The 24,900-nt window shown below is 37.6% G+C and overlaps 1 protein-coding gene across 13 annotated transcripts; it reads right to left on the bottom strand.

Moving 5' to 3' along the window:
* Positions 1 to 4,231: 4,231 nt before the first annotated feature.
* On the bottom strand, positions 4,232 to 23,399 carry LOC112738216 (uncharacterized). Of its 13 annotated transcripts, none has more exons than XM_072211850.1 (9): positions 23,049 to 23,399; positions 22,870 to 22,913; positions 22,257 to 22,362; positions 20,768 to 20,916; positions 19,878 to 19,984; positions 17,963 to 18,093; positions 5,744 to 5,845; positions 5,291 to 5,641; positions 4,232 to 4,487 (listed from the first exon to the last, which is right to left on the bottom strand). In XM_072211850.1, the coding sequence occupies exons 6-9, from the start codon at positions 17,963 to 17,965 to the stop codon at positions 4,407 to 4,409; spliced, it is 537 nt and encodes a 178-aa protein (XP_072067951.1). In that variant the 5' UTR covers positions 17,966 to 18,093; positions 19,878 to 19,984; positions 20,768 to 20,916; positions 22,257 to 22,362; positions 22,870 to 22,913; positions 23,049 to 23,399; the 3' UTR covers positions 4,232 to 4,406. The 13 variants fall into 13 exon arrangements, 8 of the variants coding, with proteins under 8 accessions (XP_072067951.1, XP_072067953.1, XP_029147419.1 ...); XM_072211852.1 differs by having other exon boundaries at positions 22,870 to 22,918; positions 23,049 to 23,383; XM_029291586.2 differs by lacking the exon at positions 17,963 to 18,093.
* Positions 23,400 to 24,900: the final 1,501 nt, after the last annotated feature.

Raw genomic sequence — 24,900 nt, 5'->3', positions numbered from 1 at the left:
CACGACTGATGCACCGCTATTTGGTGGTGCATTCTATGCTGAATTTAGGGGATTTTATCACCTTTTTTCCACATTTATCCACTGAAATATCATGGTTTTATATATTCTCCCTAATCTATGCTTAAGAGTGAAAACATATTTTTTAGGCCTTTAATTAGCCCATTTTAATTCACCTTTGATTCCACTAGATGCCTTGATGTGTTTGTTGAGTAATTTCAAGTTGAAAAAGTTAGGAATTGATGCACGGAAAACTTGTCTCATAACAAATTTCCTTCGGCAAGTGTACCGAATTTGTCGTCAACTAAAAACTCACAATAGAGTGAGGTCAAATCCCACAAGGATTGATTGATCAAGCAACTTTAATTAGAGGAATGTTCTAGTTGAGCGAATCAGAAATTGAGTTGAGAATTGCAAAAAGTTAAATGCGGGAAAGTAAATGGCAGAAAGTAAATTGCAGAATCTTAAATGGGAATGGGAGAATTGCTCATAAATGTAAATGACAGAAATTAAAGAGAATGGGTAAGATCAGAAATGGGGAGTTCATTGGGCTTAGGAGATGTTGTATTCTCCGAATCAATCTCATTTACATCTCTTCCTCAATCAATGCACTCATTGATCTCCTTGGCAATCTTAAGTGATTGAATTACAATTTCTTGTAATTCAATCTCTCAAATCTTGATCAATAGCCAATTCCTTGATCAATTGCTCATGAGAAGAGATGAAGTATGGTCACTGATTATACCACATGCATTTCCCAAATCAAGCATTGAGAGGATTATAGTCACATATCCATCCAAACCCAATTTGGTCCAGCATGAGAAAGCATTTCTAGCTTGATCTCTTCATTCCTCTTCCAAGGTTTAGAAGAGATCCAAGTATGAATAGTTTCTTTTCCAAGATAACTACCCAATTGGATGAAGATCGAAAGCTTTCAAGTAAAATCAAGAGAAAAGATAGAAGAAGAATAATGAAAACTAGTATTGATCCATCAAATTACAACAGAGCTCCCTAACCCAATGAAAGGGGTTTAGTTGTTCATAGCTCTGGAAAATGAAAACAAAGATGGAGAATACATGATGAAAACTAGAAGAGCAGAGAAAGTAAAATACAGGAAGTAGTTCTATGCTATTTTCCAACTCCCAGCAACTCCCTGCAACTCCCTAAAATAATTCAAAGCTACTCCTATATATACTACTCTTCTCATCTTCTAGTTGGCTCTTCAAGTCTTGGGCCTTTGGATCTTGAGTTTGAAGCAGTTCTCTTCTTTATTTGGGCTTGGCTTTACTTGCAGAGAGAAAGTGTGAAGTGGGCAGAGATTTTAGCTCAGGACATTAGGGTTGTTAACGTTTAGTGAAAATATGAGTTCGAGAACGTTAGTGACAATCAACTTTCTCACTAACGTTCCTAAGTAAAAGCCACGTTAACCTCAACGTTAGTGGCACACATGTTGCCACCAACGTTGCCTCTAGGTCTTTCGCACACGTTATTGGGACTTAACTTTCCCAATAACGTTGAAAAGCCCCCACTGCTCCTACGTTAGAGCCCACATTAACTTAGTTAACGTGGGCTTGCCATCCTTCGAGAACGTTAGTGACATTCAACATTGTCACTAACGTTCCAATGTGCCCCCATGTCTCACGTTAGAATCCACGTTAACTAGGTTAACGTGGCTTATAACGTGGCCATGCTTAGCCATCCCCAACGTTAGTGACAATGTTGAGTGTCACTAACGTTGGCTCATCATTCACTCATCCACGTTAGCTTCCACGTTAACTAAGTTAACGTGGGAGTTAACGTGGCTCATAGTGGCTTGTGTGGCTCCTTCCAACGTTAGTGACAATGTTGAGTGTCACTAACGTTGGCCATCACCTTCTTCTCTCACGTTAGCCTCCACGTTAACTAAGTTAACGTGGAAGTTAACGTGGCTCCTTGGGGTTGTGTGGTTGCTTCCAACGTTAGTGACAATGTTGGGTGTCACTAACGTTGTCGACCATTCTTGCCTCTTCACGTTAGCTTCCACGTTAACCAAGTTAACGTGGCATTGTGCACTTAGGCCAACATTAGTGACAATGTTGAATGTCACTAACATTTGCTTCCTTTCCCCCTTTTAACGTTAGAGGCCACGTTAACTAAGTTAACGTGGACTCTAACGTGGCCACTTGTGAGCATTGGCCAAAGTTAGTGATAATGTTAAGTGTCACTAATGTTAGCTCAAATTCCCTTCTTCACATTAGAGTTTACGTTAACTTAGTTAACGTGACTCTTAACGTGGGTAATGATGGCTTCGAGAGCGTCATTGGCAGTCACTTTTCTCATTAACTTTGCAAGTTACCTCCCATTCCTTGCTTCCTTTGGTCCTGAAATTAGGCAATAGAGTGCATCAAAGTTCTAGTCCAAGTCATGGGTAATGCAGAATACAATTTGTCACTAAACTCATGCAAAATCCTCATGAAATCATGTAAAATACACAATGTATGCTTGAATCAAGGTGTAAGTGAATATCTACCCAAAACTAGCTTATTTCCTAAGAAAATGCATGAAACTATCCTAAAAACAGTAAAGAAAAGGTCAGTGAAACTAGCCAAAATGCCCTGGCATCAGGAATGAATCAAAAGAATGGAGAGAAATGCATACAAAGTGGAGAAATCATGGAAAATCAAGGATTGGGAGAAATTCACCCCACGCGCACGCGTGGAAGATGGAAGTCGCCAGGTGACGCGTACGCGTACATGATGTGTATGCATGGAACGTAAATTGCCAAGCGACGCGTACGCATGACCCACACGTACGCGTCGATGCTCGCACGTGACTTCTTTAGTGAAATCGTGCCCAGCGATTTTGGAGGGTTTCCAGGCCCAATTCTGAGTGAAATTCTGGCGGGAAAGGATTAAAAGGACCAAGGATTGAAGGGGTTCACATCTTTTGGCATCTTTAGACACTTTTAGTTTCTAGTTTAGTTAGAGGTAGTTTCTAGAGAGAGAAACTCTCTCTTCTCTCTAGAATTAGGATTAGGTTAGATTAGAATTTCTTAGATCTAGGTTAATTTCATGCTTTGATTTTCTTTTCCTTTGTCAATTCTTGTTCCTCTACTTTTTCTCTTTCTAGTTTTGTATTTCATTCTTGTAATTCTTTAATTTTATGTTGATGCACTCTTGTTTCTCCTATTTTCTTTTTAATGCAATTCATGTTTCATGTTCCTTTATTGTTGATTTGAGTTGTTGCTTTTAATTTCCTTGCAATTAGTAGTTGTAGATTTATAATTCTTGCAATTTTATCTTGCTTTTCTTTTATGCATTTCAAGTGTTTGATTAAATGCTTGGAAGGATGTTAGAGTAGATTTTTCTCCTCTTGGCTTTGGTTGAGTAATTAGAGACTCTTGAGTTATCAAACTCTTTTGTTGATTGATAATTGAAAGTTGCTAGTTGACTTGAATTCCACTAACTCTAGTCTTTCCTTGGGAGTTGACTAGGACTTGAGGATTCATGTTTATTTATCCACTTGACTTACCTTCATAGTTAGAGGTTGACTAAGTGGGAGCAATGGACAATTGATGTCACAATTGATGATGATAATGAGGATAGGACACTACAAAAAAAAGGTTAAAATGGCGGTTTTTTATGGGAATTACGGCGGTTATAACCGCCATTATGACCGAAAACGGCGCTTCCAAGAAACGCCGGTATTCTGGGCGCCATTCTGGTTATTACGGCGGTTTTCAGAAAACCGCCGTAATAACAGTGGATAATACTATAATACGGCGGTTTTTTTACGGTAATAAGGGCGGTTTTAACCGCCATTTTAACCAGATAAAATGGCGGTTTTGTTTGTTTAAAACGGCGGTTACGAACCGCCATTTTTACCAAGATTTAATGGCATCCTTCTCATTTAAAATGGCGTTTCTAACCGCCGTTTTTACCTAGATTTAATGGCATCCTTCTCGTTTAAAATGGTGTTTCTAACCGCCGTTTTTACCTGGGTTTAATGGCATCATTCTCGTTTAAAATGGCATTTCTAACCGCCGTTTTTACCTGGGTTTAATGGCATCCTTCTCGTTAAAAATGGCATTTTTAAACCGCCATTTTTACCTGTATTTGATGGCATCCTTTTCGTTTAAAATGGCATTTCTAAACGCCGTTTTTACCATAGTTTAATGGCATCCTTTTTGTTTAAAATAGCATTTAAAATGAGATTGAAACTACGTATTTAAAGTGACATTTTTAGAATCTCATAATAACCAAAAAGCATAACCTTAAATCAAACATCATAACAAGATTTTTAATTCATACATAGTCTCCGAAAATAAAAAATCATAATCCAAAAACAAAGTATTAAAGATAACATTTTTCAATAATTTGTCTTAACATATATCTATAATACTTAATACATAAAATCTTTATCATACAAGATCATGCTTCTTTGTTGCTCGCTCCAGAAGACCTACTTCCTAACTCTCTTGGTGATGGAATCTCACTCTCTTGATCCAATCCCTACAACAAAAATATAATTATGAGCACAATAAAAAAAGATATAAAACTAAATCTGAAACTATTAATATGAAATTATTCAATCAAAAAAGAAAACTCACATACACTAACACAGTTTTTTATTTCTTTCCACCCAACAATAATCTTAACAAATATGGGGCTAACTGAAAGAATATTACACATGGAATAAGGTATTAAGAAGCAATATAGCAGTATTAGTCTTTTGTTGGTAGGCTTTTAATTAAGAAGCAATATAGCAGTTTAATTAAAAAGTTAATTTGATATTGACATGTAAGACATTATATTATATCAAGCAGTAAGGTGCATGGGATCAAGATATAAATTACTAAATCCGGTGAGGTCCAAATTAAAGAGGACCTACTTGCTAAATTTAGTTGTCGTCCAAAGGAGAAAGACTGCACAAGATACTGACTTTTCATGCCATCATTCAACGTTGAAGATGGAAAAAAGAGAAGAAGCTAAGGGTAGCAATTTTAGACTTTTATGAGAGAACAAGGAATAACAGGAGTTAACATTATATTTCTCTTCTCAAAAGTAAAAAATGATTTGTTGACTTCTTTATTCCTAGGCTCATGGCATCTAAAAAAACTAACAGAAATATTTAAGCCTCAACAAAATTTATTAAGAGAATAATACTGCCCATCTTTCCACTTTGTTGGTAGGCTTTTAATTAACAAAGTTAAAGCTAGCTTTCAAAGTCAAATTTTAAAATTGACCCAGATTCCCTTAAGAGTCCAAATATTACACATGGAATAAGGTATTAAGAACATAAATTGTATTTGTACCTGTGAAATTTGTTGAGTATGAAACATTCCAGCCAATTCCACTGGAATTTTACCTCCTTCCTTAGAAGCAATATAAGAGACTAGTGCTTGCAATTGCGCTTTAATGGTATCCAACTCTTCTTGCACATTTGGACCACAAGTAGATGATGTGCCAGCATCATTTGAAGAACCTAAATTCATCTGACTAATTCTTGTAGTGTTGTTCTTGAAAGCAATTGTTGGAACAGCTCCCATGCCTAAACCTCGAACACGACCAGGGTGCTCTTTCCCAAGAACTACTCCAAGAGCATCAAGAGGAGAATTAACGGTTGATTCCACCGCTTGTTGACTGCTATATGCTTCAATCTTCTCCTACATATATAAAAAGAAAAAGAAAGAATCAAACATAATATTATCTTATAAAAAAGAAAGAAAAAGAAATAAAAAAAGTTACTTATTGCACTTTAGTCTTACCGCTATTTCTTTAGCCTTTTCATTAACATAACTTTCATCTATTTTCTTGTGAGTGATGTCCCACATTTGAACCCTACTAACTTCTTTTCCCGTCTCTTCCGTCTAAAATTCAAGAAAAGTAGAAAGACTCAATCAAGAAATATATCATTCAATAAAAAGTATACATAAAATTAAGTAACTAACAGCAACAATTCTCAGCCAAACTAAACATAAAATTAAGAAATAATGGCAGCAAACTAAACATAAGCTGAAGATAGCAGTTCTCATCCAATTCAAACAAAACCATATAAATGATTACCAATTCAGCCCTTCTTCTTGCAATTGATTTAGCACCTGAAGTATGAGGAATTATTTGTTTTTGACGAATTTCTTGATTCCTCTTTGGTGCACGAATTGTGAATCACACTTTTCACAACTCGTACCACTAACCAGCAAGTGCACTGGGTCGTCCAAGTAATACCTTACGTGAGTAAGGGTCGAATCCCACGGAGATTGTTGGTTTGAAGCAATCTATGGTTATTTTGCAATTCTTAGTCAGGAAGTCTATTAGATTTATCAGTTGAATTGCGAATGAACAAGAGAGCATGGGTTAAAGGTTACTTGTTATGCAGTAATGGAGAATATGTTGGAGTTTTGGAGATGCTTTGTTTTCTGAACCTCTGCTTTCCTTTGTCCTCTGGTTCACGCACGCACGTCCTTCTATGGCAAGCTGTGTGTTAGAGCATCACTGTTGTCAATGGTTACATCCCCTCTTCTTGTGAAAATGATCCAAATGCTCTGTCACAGCACGGCTAATCATCTGAGGTTCCCGATCGTGCTGGAATAGGATTCACCCTCCTTTTGCGTCTGTCACTACGCCCAGCACTCGCGAGTTTGAAGCTCGTCACAGTCATTTAATCCCTGAATCCTACTCGGAATACCACAGACGAGATTTAGACTTTCCGGATTCTCATGAATGCCGCCATCAATCTAGCTTATACCACGGAGATTCTGATTAAGGAATCTAAGAGATATTCATTCAATCTGATGTAGAACGGAGGTGATTGTCAGACACACGTTCATGGATTGAGGAAGGTGATGAGTGTCACTGATCATCACCTTCTCCATAGTTAGGCGCGAATGGATATCTTAGATAGGAACACGCATGTTTGAATGGAAAACAGAAATACTTGCATTAATTCATCGAGACATAGCAGAGCTCCTCACCCCCAACAATGGAGTTTAGAGACTCATGCCATCAAAGAGTACAAAGTTTAGATCTAAAATATCATGAGATACAAAATAAGTCTCTAAAAGTTGTTTAAATACTAAACTAGTAGCCTAGGTTTACAGAAATTGAGTAGACTATGACAGATGATGCAGAGATCCACTTCTGGGGCCCACTTGGTGTGTGCTGGGGCTGAGACTTAAGCAATTCACGTGTATAAGGCCATTTTGGGCGTTCAACGCCAGGTTTGGATCCATTTCTGGCGTTGAACTCCAACTTTTAATCCTTTTCTGGCGTTGGACGCCAGAATTGGGCAGAGAACTGGCGTTGAATGCCAGTTTACGTCGTCTATCCTTGAGCAAAGTATGGACTATTATATATTGCTGGAAAGCCCTGGATGTCTACTTTCCAATGCAATTGGAAGCGCGCCATTTCGAGTTCTGTAGCTCCAGAAAATCCACTTTGAGTGCAGGGAGGTCAGAATCCAACAGCATCAGCAGTCCTTTTTCAGCCTGAATCAGATTTTTGCTCAGCTCCCTCAATTTCAGCCAGAAAAATACCTGAAATTACAGAAAAACACACAACTCATAGTAAAGTCCAGAAATATGAATTTTTCCTAAAAACTAATGAAAATAAACTAAAAACTAACTAAAACATACTAAAAACTATATGAAATTAACCCCAAAAAGCGTATAGAATATCCGCTCATCACAACACCAAACTTAAACTGTTGCTTGTCCTCAAGCAACTAGAAAAATAAAATAGAAGACTAATAGGTTGAGAAGCAAGAATATCTCAGAGTTTTTGAGTGAAGCTCAGATTCTAATTAGATGAGCGGGACTAGTAGCTTTTTGCTTCCGAACAGTTTTGGCATCTCACTTTATCCATTGAAGCTCAGAGTGATTGGCATCTATAAGAACTTAGAATTTAGATAGTGTTATTGATTCTCCTATTTTAGTATGATGATTCTTGAACACAGCTATTTCATGAGTCTTGGCCGTGGCCCTAAGCACTTTGTTTTCCAGTATTTCCACCGGATACATAAATGCCACAGACACATAATTGGGTGAACCCTTTGGATTGTGACTCAGCTTTGCTAAAATCCCCAATTAGAGGTGTCCAGAGTTCTTAAGCACACTTTTCTTTCTGATTTGGACCTTGACTTTAACCGCTCAGTCTCAAGTTTTCACTTGACACCTTCACGCCACAAGCACATGGTTAGGGACAGCTTGATTTAGCCGCTTAGGCCAGGATTTTATTCCCTTAGGCCCTCCTATCCACTGATGCTCAAAGCCTTGGGATCCTTTTTATTACCCTTGCCTTTTGATTTTAAGGGCTATTGGCTTTTTCTGCTTTTTTTTTTTGGCTGCTTTTTCTTGCTTCAAGAATCATTTTTATGATTTTTCAGATTATCAATAACATGTCTCATGTTCACCATTCTTTCAAGAGCCAACATATTTAACAGTCTTAAACAACAAATTCAAAAGACATATGCATTGTTCAAGCATTCATTCAGAAGACAGAAAGTATTGCCACCACATGTAACTAATGAGAATTTCTCTTATTAAAACTCGAAATTTTATTGCCTCTTATTCAAAAGATCTACTATTTTATTCATGTTTGCTGATGATGAGAAAAACAAACTATGGCTTAATTGGAGATAAAATCAAAATAGATACTAATTACTACTATATGACTCCTAAGGTGAACTTTTATAACGACACTATCACAGAGTTAAAGCAGAGATTGGAATTTAACAACCTTTGTTCTGGGAAATGGGTGTTCCTCTGATCCGTGGGGTGCTTGATTCTTCAAGAGAAAACTTCTGGCGCTTCAATTCCCTTAAGTCATGCCCTTGCTCCTCTTGTTCTTTAAACATATAGGTCAGCATTTGACTGTGTTCCTTCTGTTCTTTTATTATTTGCTCCATAGCTTCCCGTATCTTGGTGACAGACGTCTCAAGATACTCCCAGTATTCAGATTGAGGGATTTCTGGGAGAAATTCCTGTGTTTTCTTCTTGGTGGGATCCTCCTGCGCTTGTTGTTTTTTCATTGATGCTTTGGTGATTGGTTTCTCAACTGAGATATACTCAGTTATTCCCATTCTTACTCCGGCGTCCTTGCAGAGCAGAGAAATCACGCTTAGATAAGCCAACCTGGCCTCTTTAGAATTTTTGTTAGCAATTTTGTAGAATTCAGCTGAGATCAGCTGATGAACCTCCACTTCCTTTCCCATCATGATGCAATGGATCATCACTGCTCTTTTAACTATGACTTCAGAACGGTTGCTAGTAGGCAACAGAGAATGCCCAATGAAGTCCAGCCATCCTCTGGCGACTGGTTTGAGATCCTCTCTCTTGAGTTGATTTGGGACACCCTTTGTGTTGGTGGTCCACCTGGCTCCAGGGATACATATGTCCTCTAGAATCTTATCCAGGCCCTTGTCTGTTCTCATCATTCTCCTGTTGAAGGAGTCTGGATCGTCTTTCAGTTGAGGTAGCTTTAAGATCTCTCTGATCTTGTCAGGGATGGTATGAACAATCTTTCCTCTGACCATGGTCCGATATTCATAGAAAGCAGTTCTAGATAGTTTTTGCTTGTCAGTCTGCCACATATTAGCATAGAACTCTTGGACCATATTCCTTCCCACTTTCGTTTTAGGATTAGCTAGGACTTCCCAGTTCCTGATTCGAATTTGTTCCTGGATCTCCGGATATTCATCTTCTTTCAGATCGAATCTAACTTCCGGGATCACTGATCTCAGACCCATTATTTTGTTATAATGGTCTGAATGTTCTTTAGATAAGAACTTCCCTTGATTCCAAAGTGATTTTGGAACGCTCTCTTTCTTGCCTCTTGGAGTGGGTTGTTTTCCTTTGGGAGCCATGATCTTAGTGATCGCGGATAAACACACCAAACTTAGAGGTTTGCTTGTCCTCAAGCAAAAGAAAAGAAAGGTGAGGGATAGAATGAGAGCTAGGTGCAATTGTTGATGGGAGGGGAGGGAGGCCGAACTCAAATTTATAGGGAGGGAGGGTGGGTTTTCGAAAAAAAGAGATAAAGATATGATAAAAAGATTTATTTGGAAAAGATAAGATAGAAGATATGATAAGAGAAGATATAGTTTAAAATTGAGAGGATATGAAAGATTTTTGAAAAAGATAGATTTAGATTTTGAAAAAGATAAAGTGGAGGTTTTGAAAAAGATATTGATGAGTTAAAAAGATAGATTTGTAAAAAAAAAATTTTTGAAAAGAGTTGGATTGAATTTGCAAAGAGGCCTGGTGCTTATGGATTAAAATACATTTGATATTTTTAAGGTAGGGTTTTTAGAAATTAGGGATTTTAGAAATCAGGGTTCTTAACATGTTTATATAAGAAATCATGTATTAAAGTATGAAAACCAAGATTTAGAATGAAAAAATTTGAAGAAAAATGAGTTTTGTCTTCTCCCTGCCATCCTGGCGTTTGAACGCCCAAACACTGCCTGTTTTGGGCGTTCAACGCCCAATTGCTGCTCTCCTGGGCGTTCAACGCCCAGCTGCTGCCATTACTGGCGTTCAACGCCCAGTGGGTGCCCATTTCTGGCGTTGAACGCCCAGATTGCTACCATTACTGGCGTTCAACGCCCAGTGGATGCCCATTTTGGGCGTTGAACGCCCAAAATACACTTTTACTGGCGTTTTCTTGCCAGTGAGCTCTTTTTCTCTGTTTTGTGTGCCGAGTCCTTCTGTAACTCTGTGGATTTATACAAATGATTCCTCACCTTAGTGTCAGTGAACTGTATATAAACAAATAAAAATAAAAATAGGACAAAATGCTTAGAGGATTGTTGCCCCATGGCTGGGTTGCCTCCCAGCAAGCGCTTCTTTATTGTCTTTAGCTGGACCTTGCTGAGCTTTTAATCTAGCTTCAGCCTTGAGCACTCTTGCTCAATGTTGCCTTCAAGATAGTGCTTGATTCTCTGCCCATTGACAATGAACTTCTTATCAGAATCAATATCTTGAAGCTCCACATAACCATATGGTGATACACTTGTAATCACGTATGGTCCTCTCCACCGGGATTTCAGTTTCCCGGGGAATAGCCTGAGTCTAGAGTTAAACAACAGAACCTTCTGTCCTGGTTCAAAGATTCTAGATGACAGATTTCTGTCATGCCACTTTTTTTATTTCTCTTTATAAAGCTTGGCATTTTCGAAAGCTGTAAATATGAATTCCTCTAGCTCATTTAGCTGGAGCAATCGTTTTTCTCCTGCTAATTTGGCATCAAAGTTTAGGAATCTGGTTGCCCAGTAGGCCTTATGTTCTAGTTCCACGGGCAGGTGACATGCCTTACCATACACGAGTTGGTATGGAGAGGTCCCTATAGGGGTCTTGAATGCCGTTCTGTAAGCCCACAGAGCATCATCCAAGCTCCGTGCCCAATCCTTTCTACGGGTACTTACTGTCCGTTCCAGGATTCTCTTTAATTCTCTGTTAGAGACTTCAGCTTGCCCATTAGTTTGTGGATGATATGGAGTAGCCACCTTGTGGCGAATCCCATACCGAACCATGGCAGAGTAAAGCTGTTTATTGCAGAAGTGAGTGCCCCCATCACTGATGAGTACTCTAGAGACACCAAACCTGCTAAAGATATGTTTCTGGAGGAACTTCAGCACTATTTTAGTATCATTGGTGGGTGTGGCAATGGCCTCAACCCATTTTGATACATAGTCAACTGCTACCAGAATATAAGTGTTTGAGTATGATGGTGGGAAAGGTCCCATGAAGTCAATTCCCCATACGTCAAACAACTCAATTTCCAAGATTCCTTTTTGAGGCATGGCGTAACCATGAGGCAGATTACCAGCTCTTTGGCAACTGTCACAGTTACGTACAAACTCTCGAGAATCTTTATAGAGTGTGGGCCAATAGAAGCCACATTGGAGGACCTTGGTGGCTGTTCGCTCACCTCCGAAATGGCCTCCATATTGAGATCTGTGGCAATGCCACAGGATCCTCTGTGCTTCTTCTCTAGGCACACACCTACGGATTATTCCGTCTGCACATCTCTTAAAGAGATAAGGTTCATCCCACAAGTAGTACTTTGCATCAGTAATTAATTTTTTCTTTTGTATCCTATTGTACTCCTTGGGTATGAACCTTGCAGCTTTATAGTTTGCAATATCGGCAAACCATGGTGTTTCCTGAATGGCAAATAAATGCTCATCTGGAAAAGTCTCAGAGATCTCAAGAGAGGGGATGAGCGTCCCTTCTACTGGCTCTATCCAGGATAGATGATCAGCCACTTGGTTCTCTGTCCCTTTTCTGTCTCTTATTTCTATATCAAACTCTTGCAGAAGCAACACCCATCTGATGAGCCTGGGTTTTGAATCCTGCTTTGTGAGTAGATATTTAAGAGCAGCGTGATCAGTATACACAATCACTTTTGATCCTACTAAGTATGATCTGAACTTGTCAATGGCGTAAACCACTGCAAGTAATTCTTTTTCTGTGGTTGTGTAATTTTTCTGGGCATCATTTAGAACGCGACTGGCGTAATAAATGACGTGCAAAAGCTTATCATGCCTCTGTCCTAACACTGCACCAATGGCGTGATCACTGGCATCACACATTAGCTCAAATGGTAATGTCTAGTCTGGTGCAGAAATGACTGGTGCTGTGACCAGCTTAGCTTTCAGCATTTCAAATGCCTGCAGGCACTCTGTGTCAAACACAAATGGCGTGTCAGCAGCTAGCAGATTGCTTAGAGGTTTTGCGATTTTTGAGAAATCCTTTATAAACCTCCTATAGAATCCTGCGTGCCCCAGAAAGCTTCTGATTGCCTTAACATTGGCAGGTGGTGGTAATTTTTCAATTACCTCTATTTTTGCTTGATCCACCTCTATTCCCTTGTTTGAAATTTTATGCCCAAGAACAATCCCTTCAGTCACCATGAAGTGACATTTTTTCCAGTTTAAAACTAGGTTGGTTTCTTGGCATCTTTTCAGAACAAGTTTCAGGTGATCAAGAAAGGAGCTGAATGAGTCTCCATATACTGAGAAGTCATCCATGAAGACTTTCAGAAATTTTTCCACCATATCAGAGAAAATAGAGAGCATGCATCTCTGGAAGGTTGCAGGCGCATTACACAGCCCAAATGGCATCCTTCTATAAGCAAACACCCCAGATGGACATGTGAATGCTGTTTTCTCTTGATCCTGAGGATCTACTGCAATCTGGTTATAGCCTGAGTAACCGTCCAAAAAGCAGTAATAATCATGACCTGCTAGTCTTTCTAGCATCTGGTCTATGAATGGTAAAGGAAAATGATCCTTTCTGGTGGCTGTATTGAGCCTTCTGTAGTCAATACACATGCGCCACCCTGTAACTGTTCTTGTAGGAACTAGTTCATTTTTTTTATTATGAATCACTGTCATGCCTCCCTTTTTTGGGACGACTTGGACAGGGCTCACCCAGGGACTATCAGAAATAGGATAAATAATCCCAGCCTCTAGTAATTTGGTGACCTCTTTCTGCACCACTTCTTTCATGGCTGGATTTAGCCGCCTCTGTGGTTGAACCACTGGTTTAGCATTATCCTCCAATAAGATTTTGTGCATGCATCTAGCTGGGCTTATGCCCTTAAGGTCACCTATGGACCACCCAAGAGCTGTCTTGTGTGTCCTTAGCACTTGAACAAATGCTTCCTCTTCCTGTGAATTTAAGGCAGAGCTTATGATCACTGGAAAAGTGTCACCTTCTCCCAGAAATGCATATTTCAAGGATGGTGGTAATGGCTTGAGCTCGGGTTTAGGAGATTTTTCTTCTTCCAGAAGAATTTTCAGAGGCTCTTTCATGTCCTCTGAATCCTCTAAATCAGGCTGAACATCTTTAAAGATGTTTTCCAACTCTGATTCGAGACTCTCAGCCATGTTGATCTCTTCTACCAAAGAGTCAATAAGATCAACTTTCATGCAGTCTTTTGATGTGTCAGGATGCTGCATGGCTTTGACAGCGTTCAACTTAAACTCATCATCATTGACTCTCAGGGTTATTTCCCCCTGTTGGACGTCAATGAGGGATCGTCCAGTTGCTAGAAAAGGTCTTCCTAGAATGAGAGTAGCACTCTTGTGCTCCTCCATTTCCAGCACAACAAAGTCAGTGGGAAAGGCGAATGGCCCAACTCTGACAATCATGTCTTCAATCACGCCTGATGGGTATTTAGTGGAGCTATCAGCAAGTTGGAGACATATCCGGGTTGGTTTAACTTCTTCAGTTAAGCCAAGCTTTCTGATAGTGGACGCAGGTATTAGGTTGATGCTTGCCCCAAGACCGCATAAAGCTGTCTTGGTGCATTGACCTTCTAATATGCATGGTATCAGAAAACTCCCAGGGTCTTTAAGCTTCTCAGGAAAGCTTTTCAGAATGACTGCACTGCATTCTTCAGTGAGGAGAACTCTTTCTGTTTCTCTCCAATCCTTTTTATGACTCAAGATCTCTTTCATGAACTTGGCATAAGAAGGTATTTGCTCAAGTGCTTCTGCAAATGGAATCTTTATTTCAAGAGTCCTGAGATAATCTGCAAAGCGAGCAAATTGCTTATCCTGCTCCTCTTTCCGGAGTTTTTGAGGATAAGGTATCTTGGCTTTATATTCTTCAACCTTAGTTGCTGTAGGTTTATTGCCTACAGAAGTGGTTGAAGAAGCCTTTTTAGAGGGGTTGCTTTCAGCATTTGTGTGTCTGATCCCTCACTGGCAATTGAGTGCCAGAGTTAGAGACTGGAGTGACGTTAGATGCCAACTCCTTGTCTGTTCCTGGCGTCTGAATGCCAGAACTATGCCCATTTTGGGCGTTCAGCGCCAGATCTTGCCCATTTTAGGCGTTCAACGCCAGATCCTTGCCTATTTCTAGCGTTGAACGCCAGTCCTGCCTTGCTTCTGGCGTTGAACGCCAGTCCTGAGCATGGTCTGGGCGTTCAGCGCCAGCCTTCCACCAAATTTCTGGCGTTTTAGTTCCATAATTACTTTTCCCTGGGCTCTTACTGTCCTCAGGTGAATTTTGGGTGGTTTGCTCATTTCTTAGCATTTTGCTGCCTTGAGGTGGGGTATTTAATGTTTTCCCACTTCTTAGTTGAACTGCTTGGCATTCTTCTGTTATTTGCCTTGACAGCTGCTGCTTTGTTTGCTTAAACTGTTCGTCCATATGTATATTAGCCATCCTTGTCTCTTGTAGTCTATCTTTGAATTCGGCTAACTGCTTTGTTAGAAAGTCCAATTACTGATTGAATTCAGTAGCTTGTTTTACAGGACTGAGTTCAGCAGTTGCTGTTTTAACCTCTTCTTTCATGGAAGGGTCACTGCTTAGGTACAGATGCTGATTCCTGGCAACTGTATCAATGAGCTCTTGAGCTTCTTCAATTGTCTTTCTCATGTGGATAGATCCACCAGCTGAGTAATCCAAAGACATCTGAGCTCCTTCTGCAAGCCCATAATAGAAGATGTCTAACTGAACCCACTCTGAAAACATTTCAGAGGGGCATTTTCGTAGCATCTCTCTGTATCTCTCCCAGGCATCATAAAGAGATTCATTATCTCCTTGTTTGAAGCCTTGGATGTCCAGCCTTAGCTGTGTCATCCGTTTTGGGGGAAAGTATTGATTCAGAAATTTTTCTGTTAGCTGTTTTCATGTCCTTATGCTGGCCTTAGGTTGGTTATTCAACCACCTCTTAGCTTGATCTTTTACAACAAATGGAAATAGTAATAGTTTGTAGACATCCTGATCTATTTCTTTATCATGTACTGTGTCAGCAATCTGTAGAAACTGTGCCAGAAACTCTGTAGGTTCTTCCTGTGGAAGACCGGAATACTGGCAACTTTGCTGCACCATGATAATGAGCTAAGGATTCAACTCAAAGCTACTGACTCCAATGGAGGGTATGCAGATACTACTCCCATATGAAGCAGTAGAGGGGTTAGAATATGACCCCAGAGTCCTCCTGGACTGTTCATTTCCGCTTAGGTCCATGATGGAGAAAGGGAGATGATGTAAAATAGAAAAAATATTTTTATTTATTTATTTATTTATTTATTTCAGAAACAAAATAAATCAAAATAAAATAAATAAAGATGAGTGAAAGATTTTCGAAAAAGTGAGGAGAGAAAAAGTGGTTAGGAGATTTTAAAAAGGATATGATGAATTTTGAAAAAGGTTTTAAATTTTTAAATAAAAATCTGAATTTTAGAAATAGATTTCGAAAAGATGTTTTAAAATAGAGAGAAAAGATATTTTTGAATTTTAAGAAGAGAGAGAAAAACAATAAGATAGCACAAGATTTAAAATTTTTAGATCTAATGCTCCTTGTTTTCGAAAATTTTTAGGAGGGAAAAACACCAAGGAACACCAAACTTAAAAATTTTAAGATCAAGACACAAGGAAAACTCAAGAACACTTTGAAGATTCACAAGAACACAAAAACACAAAGGAAGAACACCAAACTTAAAATTTTTAGAAAACCAGAATAAATTTTCAAAAATTTTAAGAAAAATCAACAAGAAAACACCAAACTTAAAGTTTGGCACAGGATTTAATAGAAAAATTATTTTATTTTTTTTTTGAAAAAGATTTTAAGAAAAGGAAAATAAGGGTTCTAAAATTTTAACACGACAACAATAAGAGACTCTAAACTAAAAAAAGAGAAATTTTTCCTAATCTAAGCAACAAAATAAACCGTTAGTTGTCCAAACATGAACAATCCCCGGCAACGGCGCAAAAAACTTGGTGCACGAATTGTGAATCACACTTTTCACAACTCGTACCACTAACCAGCAAGTGCACTGGGTCGTCCAAGTAATACCTTATGTGAGTAAGGGTCGAATCCCACGGAGATTGTTGGTTTGAAGCAATCTATGGTTATTTTGCAATTCTTAGTCAGGAAGTCTATTAGATTTATCAGTTGAATTGCGAATGAACAAGAGAGCATGGGTTAAATGTTACTTGTTATGCAGTAATGGAGAATATGTTGGAGTTTTGGAAATGCTTTGTCTTCTGAACCTCTGCTTTCCTTTGTCCTCTGGCTCACGCACGCACGTCCTTCTATGGCAAGCTGTGTGTTGGGGCATCACCGTTATCAATGGTTACATCCCCTCCTCTTGTGAAAATGATCCAAATGCTCTGTCACAGCACGGCCAATCATCTGAGGTTCCCGATCGTGCTGGAATAGGATTCACCCTCCTTTTGCGTCTGTCACTACGCCCAGCACTCGCGAGTTTGAAGCTCGTCACAGTCATTCAATCCCTGAATCCTACTCGGAATACCACAGACAAGGTTTAGACTTTCCGGATTCTCATGAATGCCGCCATCAATCTAGCTTATACCACGGAGATTCTGATTAAGGAATCTAAGAGATATTCATTCAATCTGATGTAGAACGGAGGTGATTGTCAGACACACGTTCATGGATTGAGGAAGGTGATGAGTGTCACTAATCATCACCTTCTCCATAGTTAGGCGCGAATGGATATCTTAGATAGGAACACGCATGTTTGAATGGAAAACAGAAATACTTGCATTAATTCATCGAGACACAGCAGAGCTCCTCACCCCAACAATGGAGTTTAGAGACTCATGCCGTCAAAGAGTACAAAGTTTAGATCTAAAATGTCATGAGATACAAAATAAGTCTCTAAAAGTTGTTTAAATACTAAACTAGTAGCCTAGGTTTACAGAAATTGAGTAGACTATGACAGATGATGCAGAGATCCACTTCTGGGGCCCACTTGGTGTGTGCTGGGGCTGAGACTTAAGCAATTCACGTGTATAAGGCCATTTTGGGTGTTCAACGCCAGGTTTGGATCCATTTCTGGCGTTGAACTCCAACTTTTAATCCTTTTCTGGCGCTGGACGCCAGAATTGGGCAGAGAACTGGCGTTGAACGCCAGTTTACGTCATCTATCCTTAAGCAAAGTATGGACTATTATATATTGCTGGAAAGCCCTGGATGTCTACTTTCCAATGCAATTGGAAGCGCACCATTTCGATTTCTGTAGCTCCAGAAAATCCACTTTGAGTGCAGGGAGGTCAGAATCCAACAGCATCAGCAGTCCTTTTTCAGCCTGAATCAGATTTTTGCTCAGCTCCCTCAATTTCAGCTAGAAAAATACCTGAAATTACAGAAAAACACACAACTCATAGTAAAGTCCAGAAATATGAATTTTTCCTAAAAACTAATGAAAATAAACTAAAAACTAACTAAAACATACTAAAAACTATATGAAATTAACCCCAAAAAACGTATAGAATATCCGCTCATCACTCTTACAAAGATTCTGCAAAATAAATTTGGACACAATTAAATAGAGTCAAACATGCATTCAACATATAACATGCGTTCAACATATCACTGGTTCATTACCAACTCTATATAAAATAAAAGACGAGCAGGCAGCAAACTATAACTAAAGGCTTTTTATTACCAACTCTATATAAAATAAAAGACGAGCAGGCAGCAAACTATTAACTAAAGGCTGCTCGCAATGTAAACATTTCATTTTTGAACCTATCTAATATTTGAACACCATCATGCCACAACTCTTTTAACTCTTTAATAAGAGGTTGTAAGTATACATCTATATTTTTCCCCGGCATTTTCTCTCCAGGAATAATCATTGACAAGATAAGTGATGTTGGCTTCATGCACTCCCATGGAGGCCGATTGTATGGAATAAGCACCACTGGCCAAACGCTATAGTTTGTACGCATAGCTCCAAAGGGGTTGAATCCATCGGCTGCAAGACCAAGACGTACATTTCGAGGATCTTCGGCAAACCTATCATGAAGTAAATCGAATATTTTCCAAGCTTCAGAATCTCACGGATGCCTCATCTTTGAATCTTTCTTTTCTGCCGAAGCATGCTATTGCATTGATTGAGCAATCTTAGAACACATGAATAATCGTTGAAGTCTCGGTTTTAGTGGAAAGTATCGTAAGATCTTTGCTGGTTTCTTCTTTTTAGCATCGCTCCATTTAGATGTCTTGCATCTTTTGCATTCTTGCAAATCTTCATCCTCCCCCCAATATAACATGCAATCATTAGGGCAAGCAGGTATCTTGGTATAATTAAGCCCTAGTTTATTTATGGTTTTCTTGGCCTCAGAGAATGTATTTGAAATCTTTGCATTTCCAAAAGCATCTTTTAATAACTTGAGGATTTCGGTCATGGCTTTGTCGCTTATTCTATATAAGCACTTTATGTGATACAGACTAATTAAGAAAGACAGTTTTGAATACTTTGTGCATCCTTCATACAATTGTTCATTGCCATCTTCTAACAACTTGTAAAATTCTACATTTTCTCCATTGTGCTCTTCATTTTCTGCATTGTCTCCATCTCCATCTTCTATGTTGTCTTCATCTCCATCGCCATCTTCATTCAAGTCAGGTCCAGCAACTCCAAATGCGTCATTGAGCATTGTTACCATTGGATGCTGAGATGTCGAATCATCTTGTACAATATGACTAGTTTGATGAACTTGTGACCCAACTCCAACTACTTCTTCACCATGCCAATACCAAACTTTGTAGTTTTCTGGAAATGGCTTGACTATTAAATGTTCAAAAACTTTCTCTCTTGTTTGCCACTTGCCAAAACCACACACCGGACAAGGGCATTTAATCTGACGACCCGCGAGAGATCGATGCTCAAAAGCAAAATCCAAAAACTTGTTTAAACCATCTTTATACTCATGCGTGGTTCGTGGTTTTCCAATCCATGACTTATCGATTGACATGATTAAGAGGGACTACAAATAGGGATTTTAAAAAATCTATTCATTAAAAATCTATATATATTCTAAAGGCAAGAAATTTATTCTTTTATATGCAAATTAGATATTAAAAACTTACTTAAATAGTATTTAAAAGAAAATATAAGAAAATTATAATTACCTCTTTCAAATAATAATTTCCCTTCTTTTTTCTTTCCCAACAAATATTAAAACTTGAAGCTTTTAAAGTAAAGTAGCTAGCAGCAAGAGTTGAAGAAGATCTAAAACCTGTTTCACATGAAAAATTATCACCAACAAATTTATTAAAATTATCAAAATTAAACATTCAAAATTTCAAATAATCAGCATGCCTGTGGTCAACTAGAATGATATATATATATATATATATATACCAAAATTTTCAACTCAAAATAATAACATAACTAAATTAAGGCATGTACAATCAATATCTATACATCATGCGTGTATGTATAATCAACTAAGAATATATGAATGTTGTATTTTTAATAATTTAGGATTAATATCAAATTATATTATTAAAGGATTTGAACAATAAGAATTAATTAATACAACATTTATAAAAATATAATTCATTATATATAGAGTCCTAACTTTTTATTTAGTATAATAAATAAATATACCTAATAAATTAAATTAAATTTAAGCAGAACAAAGCACAATCATCCATTCTCCTAAACCGCACACAGAGAATCTATGCCTTGTGGACAGTGGCCACAAGATAAAGTAATACAAACCACTATAAGCAACTCAAGAATATATATATATATATATATATATATATATATTAAAGCGCGTTAAAGAAAGGAAGCTGCAAAAGGAAGAAGTAAAGCAATGGAAACCACCAAGAATTTGCAGCTAGAAAAGGAAGCTGAGCTTCTTGGTATTTTCCCTTAGCTTTTTTTTTTCTCTTGCTCTCAGGTCTTAACACATGGCAGTAGTAATAGTATAACAACCAAACTCACTAACCTGAACTAGAACTTGCAGTTTGAATTGACAACAATGAAAAGCATGTAAGCTTTTTAATCTAACCTTGTTCCTCTATTTTGCTTTCTGACTTTCAATTAAACTTGGTATGGAAAGCTCACACCCCATTTGAAGAAAAGTCTTGTTTGTTTATACTCATGAGAAACAGCATGTGTCCAAATGCTAGTAGTCTTGGGTTGGCGATTTTACATGACCTTTAAAGGACCAAGTACAAAAGTTAAATCACTAAAAATGCTAAACACAGTCTAATGTAAGTATGTAACCAAGAAATTAAATAAATAAATACAAAATCAAGTGCTTCCCTTTAGAGAGGTGCCATAAAGTGGTGTATATACAACCAGAAAAAAAAAAAGAACATGAGAAGGAAAAATATCACACGGCCAACTTCACCTTGTGAATATGATGGAATGGTTATTCTTATTCACTCTTTTCTTAAAAGATAATGATGCTTACCTCCTTAGACTAGAAACACAGATCTTGTTCTAATTTAGTGATTTTTCTGTCCCTTCTTTCCCTCTGTTTTCCTTTTTTTGTGTAATTTTTTAAGGGGTGGAGGAAGCTAGGTACTGTAAGTCTGTAACATTGTTAATTAAATTATGTTTCTCCAGGACTTATCAATAAGAATTTAACTTTATCTTCTTTTTTTTTTATTTACAAAATTGGATGCCCATTTTTACTGATTAAAAAAAGAGACAAGGATACAATATTTTCTGTTCAATGAAAGAAAAACTATTTTGTTATTTTGAATAATTAAAAACATAAATGAACAAAGTAATTCATGCATATATACATAAAAACCAAAGTGGCGTTAACTCAATATAAACTATCACAGCAGTAACAGGATACATAAAACAAAAAGAAAATGGATTCTCTCAATTTTGTCAAGTATAATATTTTATTATTTAATATCTATTTATATTTTTTCTTAATCTTACTTAAAAAATGTATAATGAAAAATCATACACAATTGGAAAAAAATTAAAAGGATTCATTTCCAAAGAGTAGAGAACTGAACTACAAATTACTTTGGGCTTTTTCGTTTCTTTACCCTCACTCATAGCATGTTCTGCTAAAAAATAAAATAATGAAGTATAGCATGAAAATATGAACTTTTATTATTACTCAACAATATTTGTTTCTGTTTACAAGCCATATATAATCAAATCGGTTGGTTATGGAATAATTAAGGGGATAGATATAATGCTTCTTTGTGCTATACTAAATACATCTATTTTACTTGCTAGTTCATCAAAAATATATTTTTTTATTAGAATTGGCCTCGTTTATTGTATAGGCAATGCTATTTATTTTAATTTTTCTCATTTCTTTTATATGGATACCAAATAGCAAGACTACAACACCAGTAGGCCCCCTTTAAACCACAAGAACACAAATTCAATTAAGGCAGCTAGGCTCTGATTAATAACAAATCCAGTCAGCTAGAACAAGGGAGAACAGAACCAATAACTGCATTAGTACTAAATCATAGTACCAGCAATATGTACTATATCTGTAATTAAAATAATAACCATACCTTGTGGATTTAGGAGGAACTTTCGATATTGAGAGTTTATCAATGTCGCTTACTACCAATTTTTTTCAGGAGTACCACCACAGTCACTGCAACAAAAATCTTTATGCTGCAAATATAAGAAAAAATAAACAAGATTGAGAATAAGCATGGCACAGTAGAATAATTTGAATAACAAAGTTAATTTAAAAATAAAAGTAGCTGCTTCTACTAATTTTCATGATGTGCAAAAAAAGATACACTCCTTCTGCATATTGATAATTCATTTTCGGTGCAATTGCAACAAGAAGAAGTATCTATTGGAAGTTGGAAACAACATCCAATATGTGCAAGATTAACATAGTAAAATAAAATTAATCAGGAATATAATTATAAAGCTATAGATGCAGGATAATGTAACAGTTTCCAAATCATACCTCTGATTAACCACCAGTGTAAACACTAGAATGCTGATGTTACATTGTCATAAGGGTAAACCAAATTTATAATGGTTCAACAACATAGAGACCAGTAATTATTATTATCAACTCAAGTTAATTAGTTCTATAAAGATTTAAGCTATAATTTAAGCTATAATTTACAAAACAAAGCTGGAAAAAGAAGAAATAGCACTCACATCTATGAAGCTATTCCCCTGCGCTAGGTTTCCATCATCAGACACTGTCCTTATCAAAATTCACATCACATTTTAACAGTTACAACAAATTTTTGAGTGAGAAGCGAATCCAAAAAGAGAGAGAGAGAGAGAGAGAGAGAGAGAGAGAGAGAGAGAGAGAGAGAGAGAGAGAGAAGTACCATCAATGGAAGGAAAGGGAGAACGAAAGAGAGGCACTAAGGATTTTGGCAGAGAAGGACAGCAAAAAGCTAGAGGAGACCTCACCGGAGGAGATCGTCGGAGGAGGAGGAGATCCCGCCGGAGGAGATCGTCAAGGAACGCATAGGATCGGAGATCGCCACACAATGGAAGCAGTAGTGTACGCAGGCGTCTTCAGCAATGACCCAGTGTTTCTAAAATTAGGGTTGGAATTGGGCTTTTATATATATGGGAGATACGGCGGGTTGGAACCGCTGTAATGACCTAAAATGCCACCAAGAACAAATCACTTAACGGAAGCAACAAAAAACACCACAATATCCAAATATTATGGCAGGTTTTTAAAATCGTCATATTATAAATGTCATTTTAAACTCTTTTTTTTGTAGTGGGACTTCTCATTCTCATTCCTTGCCAAGAGCTTTATTAGCTATTAGTTTAATTCTTGTAATTTATTTTTCTTGTTCTCTTATTCAAAACCCTAAAATATACATCTCATAACTAATAACAAGAACACTTCCCTGCAATTCCTTTGAGAGACGACCCGAGGTTTGAATACTTCAGTTATTATTTTTAGGGGATTGTTACTTGTGACAACCAAATTTTTGTATGAGAGGATTCTTTATTGGTTTAGAAACTATACTAGCAACGAGATTTCATTTGTGAAATTCTAAACTGCCGAAAATCCGTTCATCAAAATGGCGCCGTTGCCGGGGAGTTGCAAATGTGCGCTTGTTATTGGTTATTGTACATATGTGAATATTGTGAATATATTTGCCTTTGTTAGTTCTTGCTAGTTTTAGGATTTAGTTTTCTTTGCTTCTTATTTGATTTTATTTTTATTTGCTTTTGCTATCATGAATTCTCACTTGGGCTATGAGTTTAGTTCACATTATGTTGTAAAAAATGGAGATTATAATGAGGATAATCATCAAGGATGGAACAATCAAGGTTGGGAGGAGCCTCAAGCCTATGGACAACCTTTTTGGCAACAACCTCCTTCGGTCTCTTAGCTTATAGGTATAATTCCACTCCTAATGCATATCAATCCAATAGCTATGATGACTTCCTTGTAGTTACCAACAAGCTCCACCATATACTTATGAACCCCATCCTCAACATAGCTCTCAACCATACTCACAAGCCCCTTTTTACCAAACACCTTCATATGACCCCAATCCTTACCCACAATACCAACAATCATATGAGCCATATGAACCACATATAGAGCCACCACCATTCCAACATCAACACCTATAAGAACCACTTCCTCCATACTATTACCAAGATGAACCACCTCCAATGTATGCAAATTTTCACTCACAAGATGAATTTTACTTTCCACCACAACCCTCTATGGAAGAATATTCATGTCCGTCAATCCAAGAGCAAGATGGTCTTACCTATGTTTGCAAGTTGGAACAAGATCGCCTCAAGGAAACAATGGACCAGCTTCAAGCAACCATCCGTCAAAAGATAGACTCATGGGATTCATGCCCCATAATAATTGGGTTCAAGGATGATTGTGGGGGAGCAACCGTGGAGTGTGTTGTGCAACAAGTAGAAAAATTGGAGAGTGTTGAACCGCCAAAAATCCGTTCATCAAAATCAACGACCTATTTTTCTTGATAAGGTAACTCTAGAGATCATAATCTTCAATTTAAGTTAGGTTTTGCTGAACTTGGATTAGAATTGAATTTTTTACAAGATTTAGAATTCTGCTATTGCATTTACAAAATTCTAGAAAAACAGACAGCAGCAGTATTTTTATAAATTCCACAATAATTCTAATTCTAATATGTTGCCTCTAAATTTTGGTGGGATTACAGTCAA

Source organism: Arachis hypogaea, chromosome 13, assembly GCF_003086295.3.
Source record: "Arachis hypogaea cultivar Tifrunner chromosome 13, arahy.Tifrunner.gnm2.J5K5, whole genome shotgun sequence".
Lineage (NCBI taxonomy): Eukaryota > Viridiplantae > Streptophyta > Magnoliopsida > Fabales > Fabaceae > Arachis > Arachis hypogaea.
Note: the sequence above shows the minus strand (reverse complement) of the source record. Positions and strands in the feature narration are given on the sequence as shown.

Coding starts and splice junctions, on each gene's coding strand:
- LOC112738216 (XM_072211850.1), bottom strand. Junction 5,642..5,743: donor AAAAGGCTAAAGAAATAGCG/GTAAGACTAAAG, acceptor TTATATATGTAG/GAGAAGATTGAAGCATATAG. Junction 4,488..5,290: donor ATACTCAACAAATTTCACAG/GTACAAATACAA, acceptor TTTTTGTTGTAG/GGATTGGATCAAGAGAGTGA.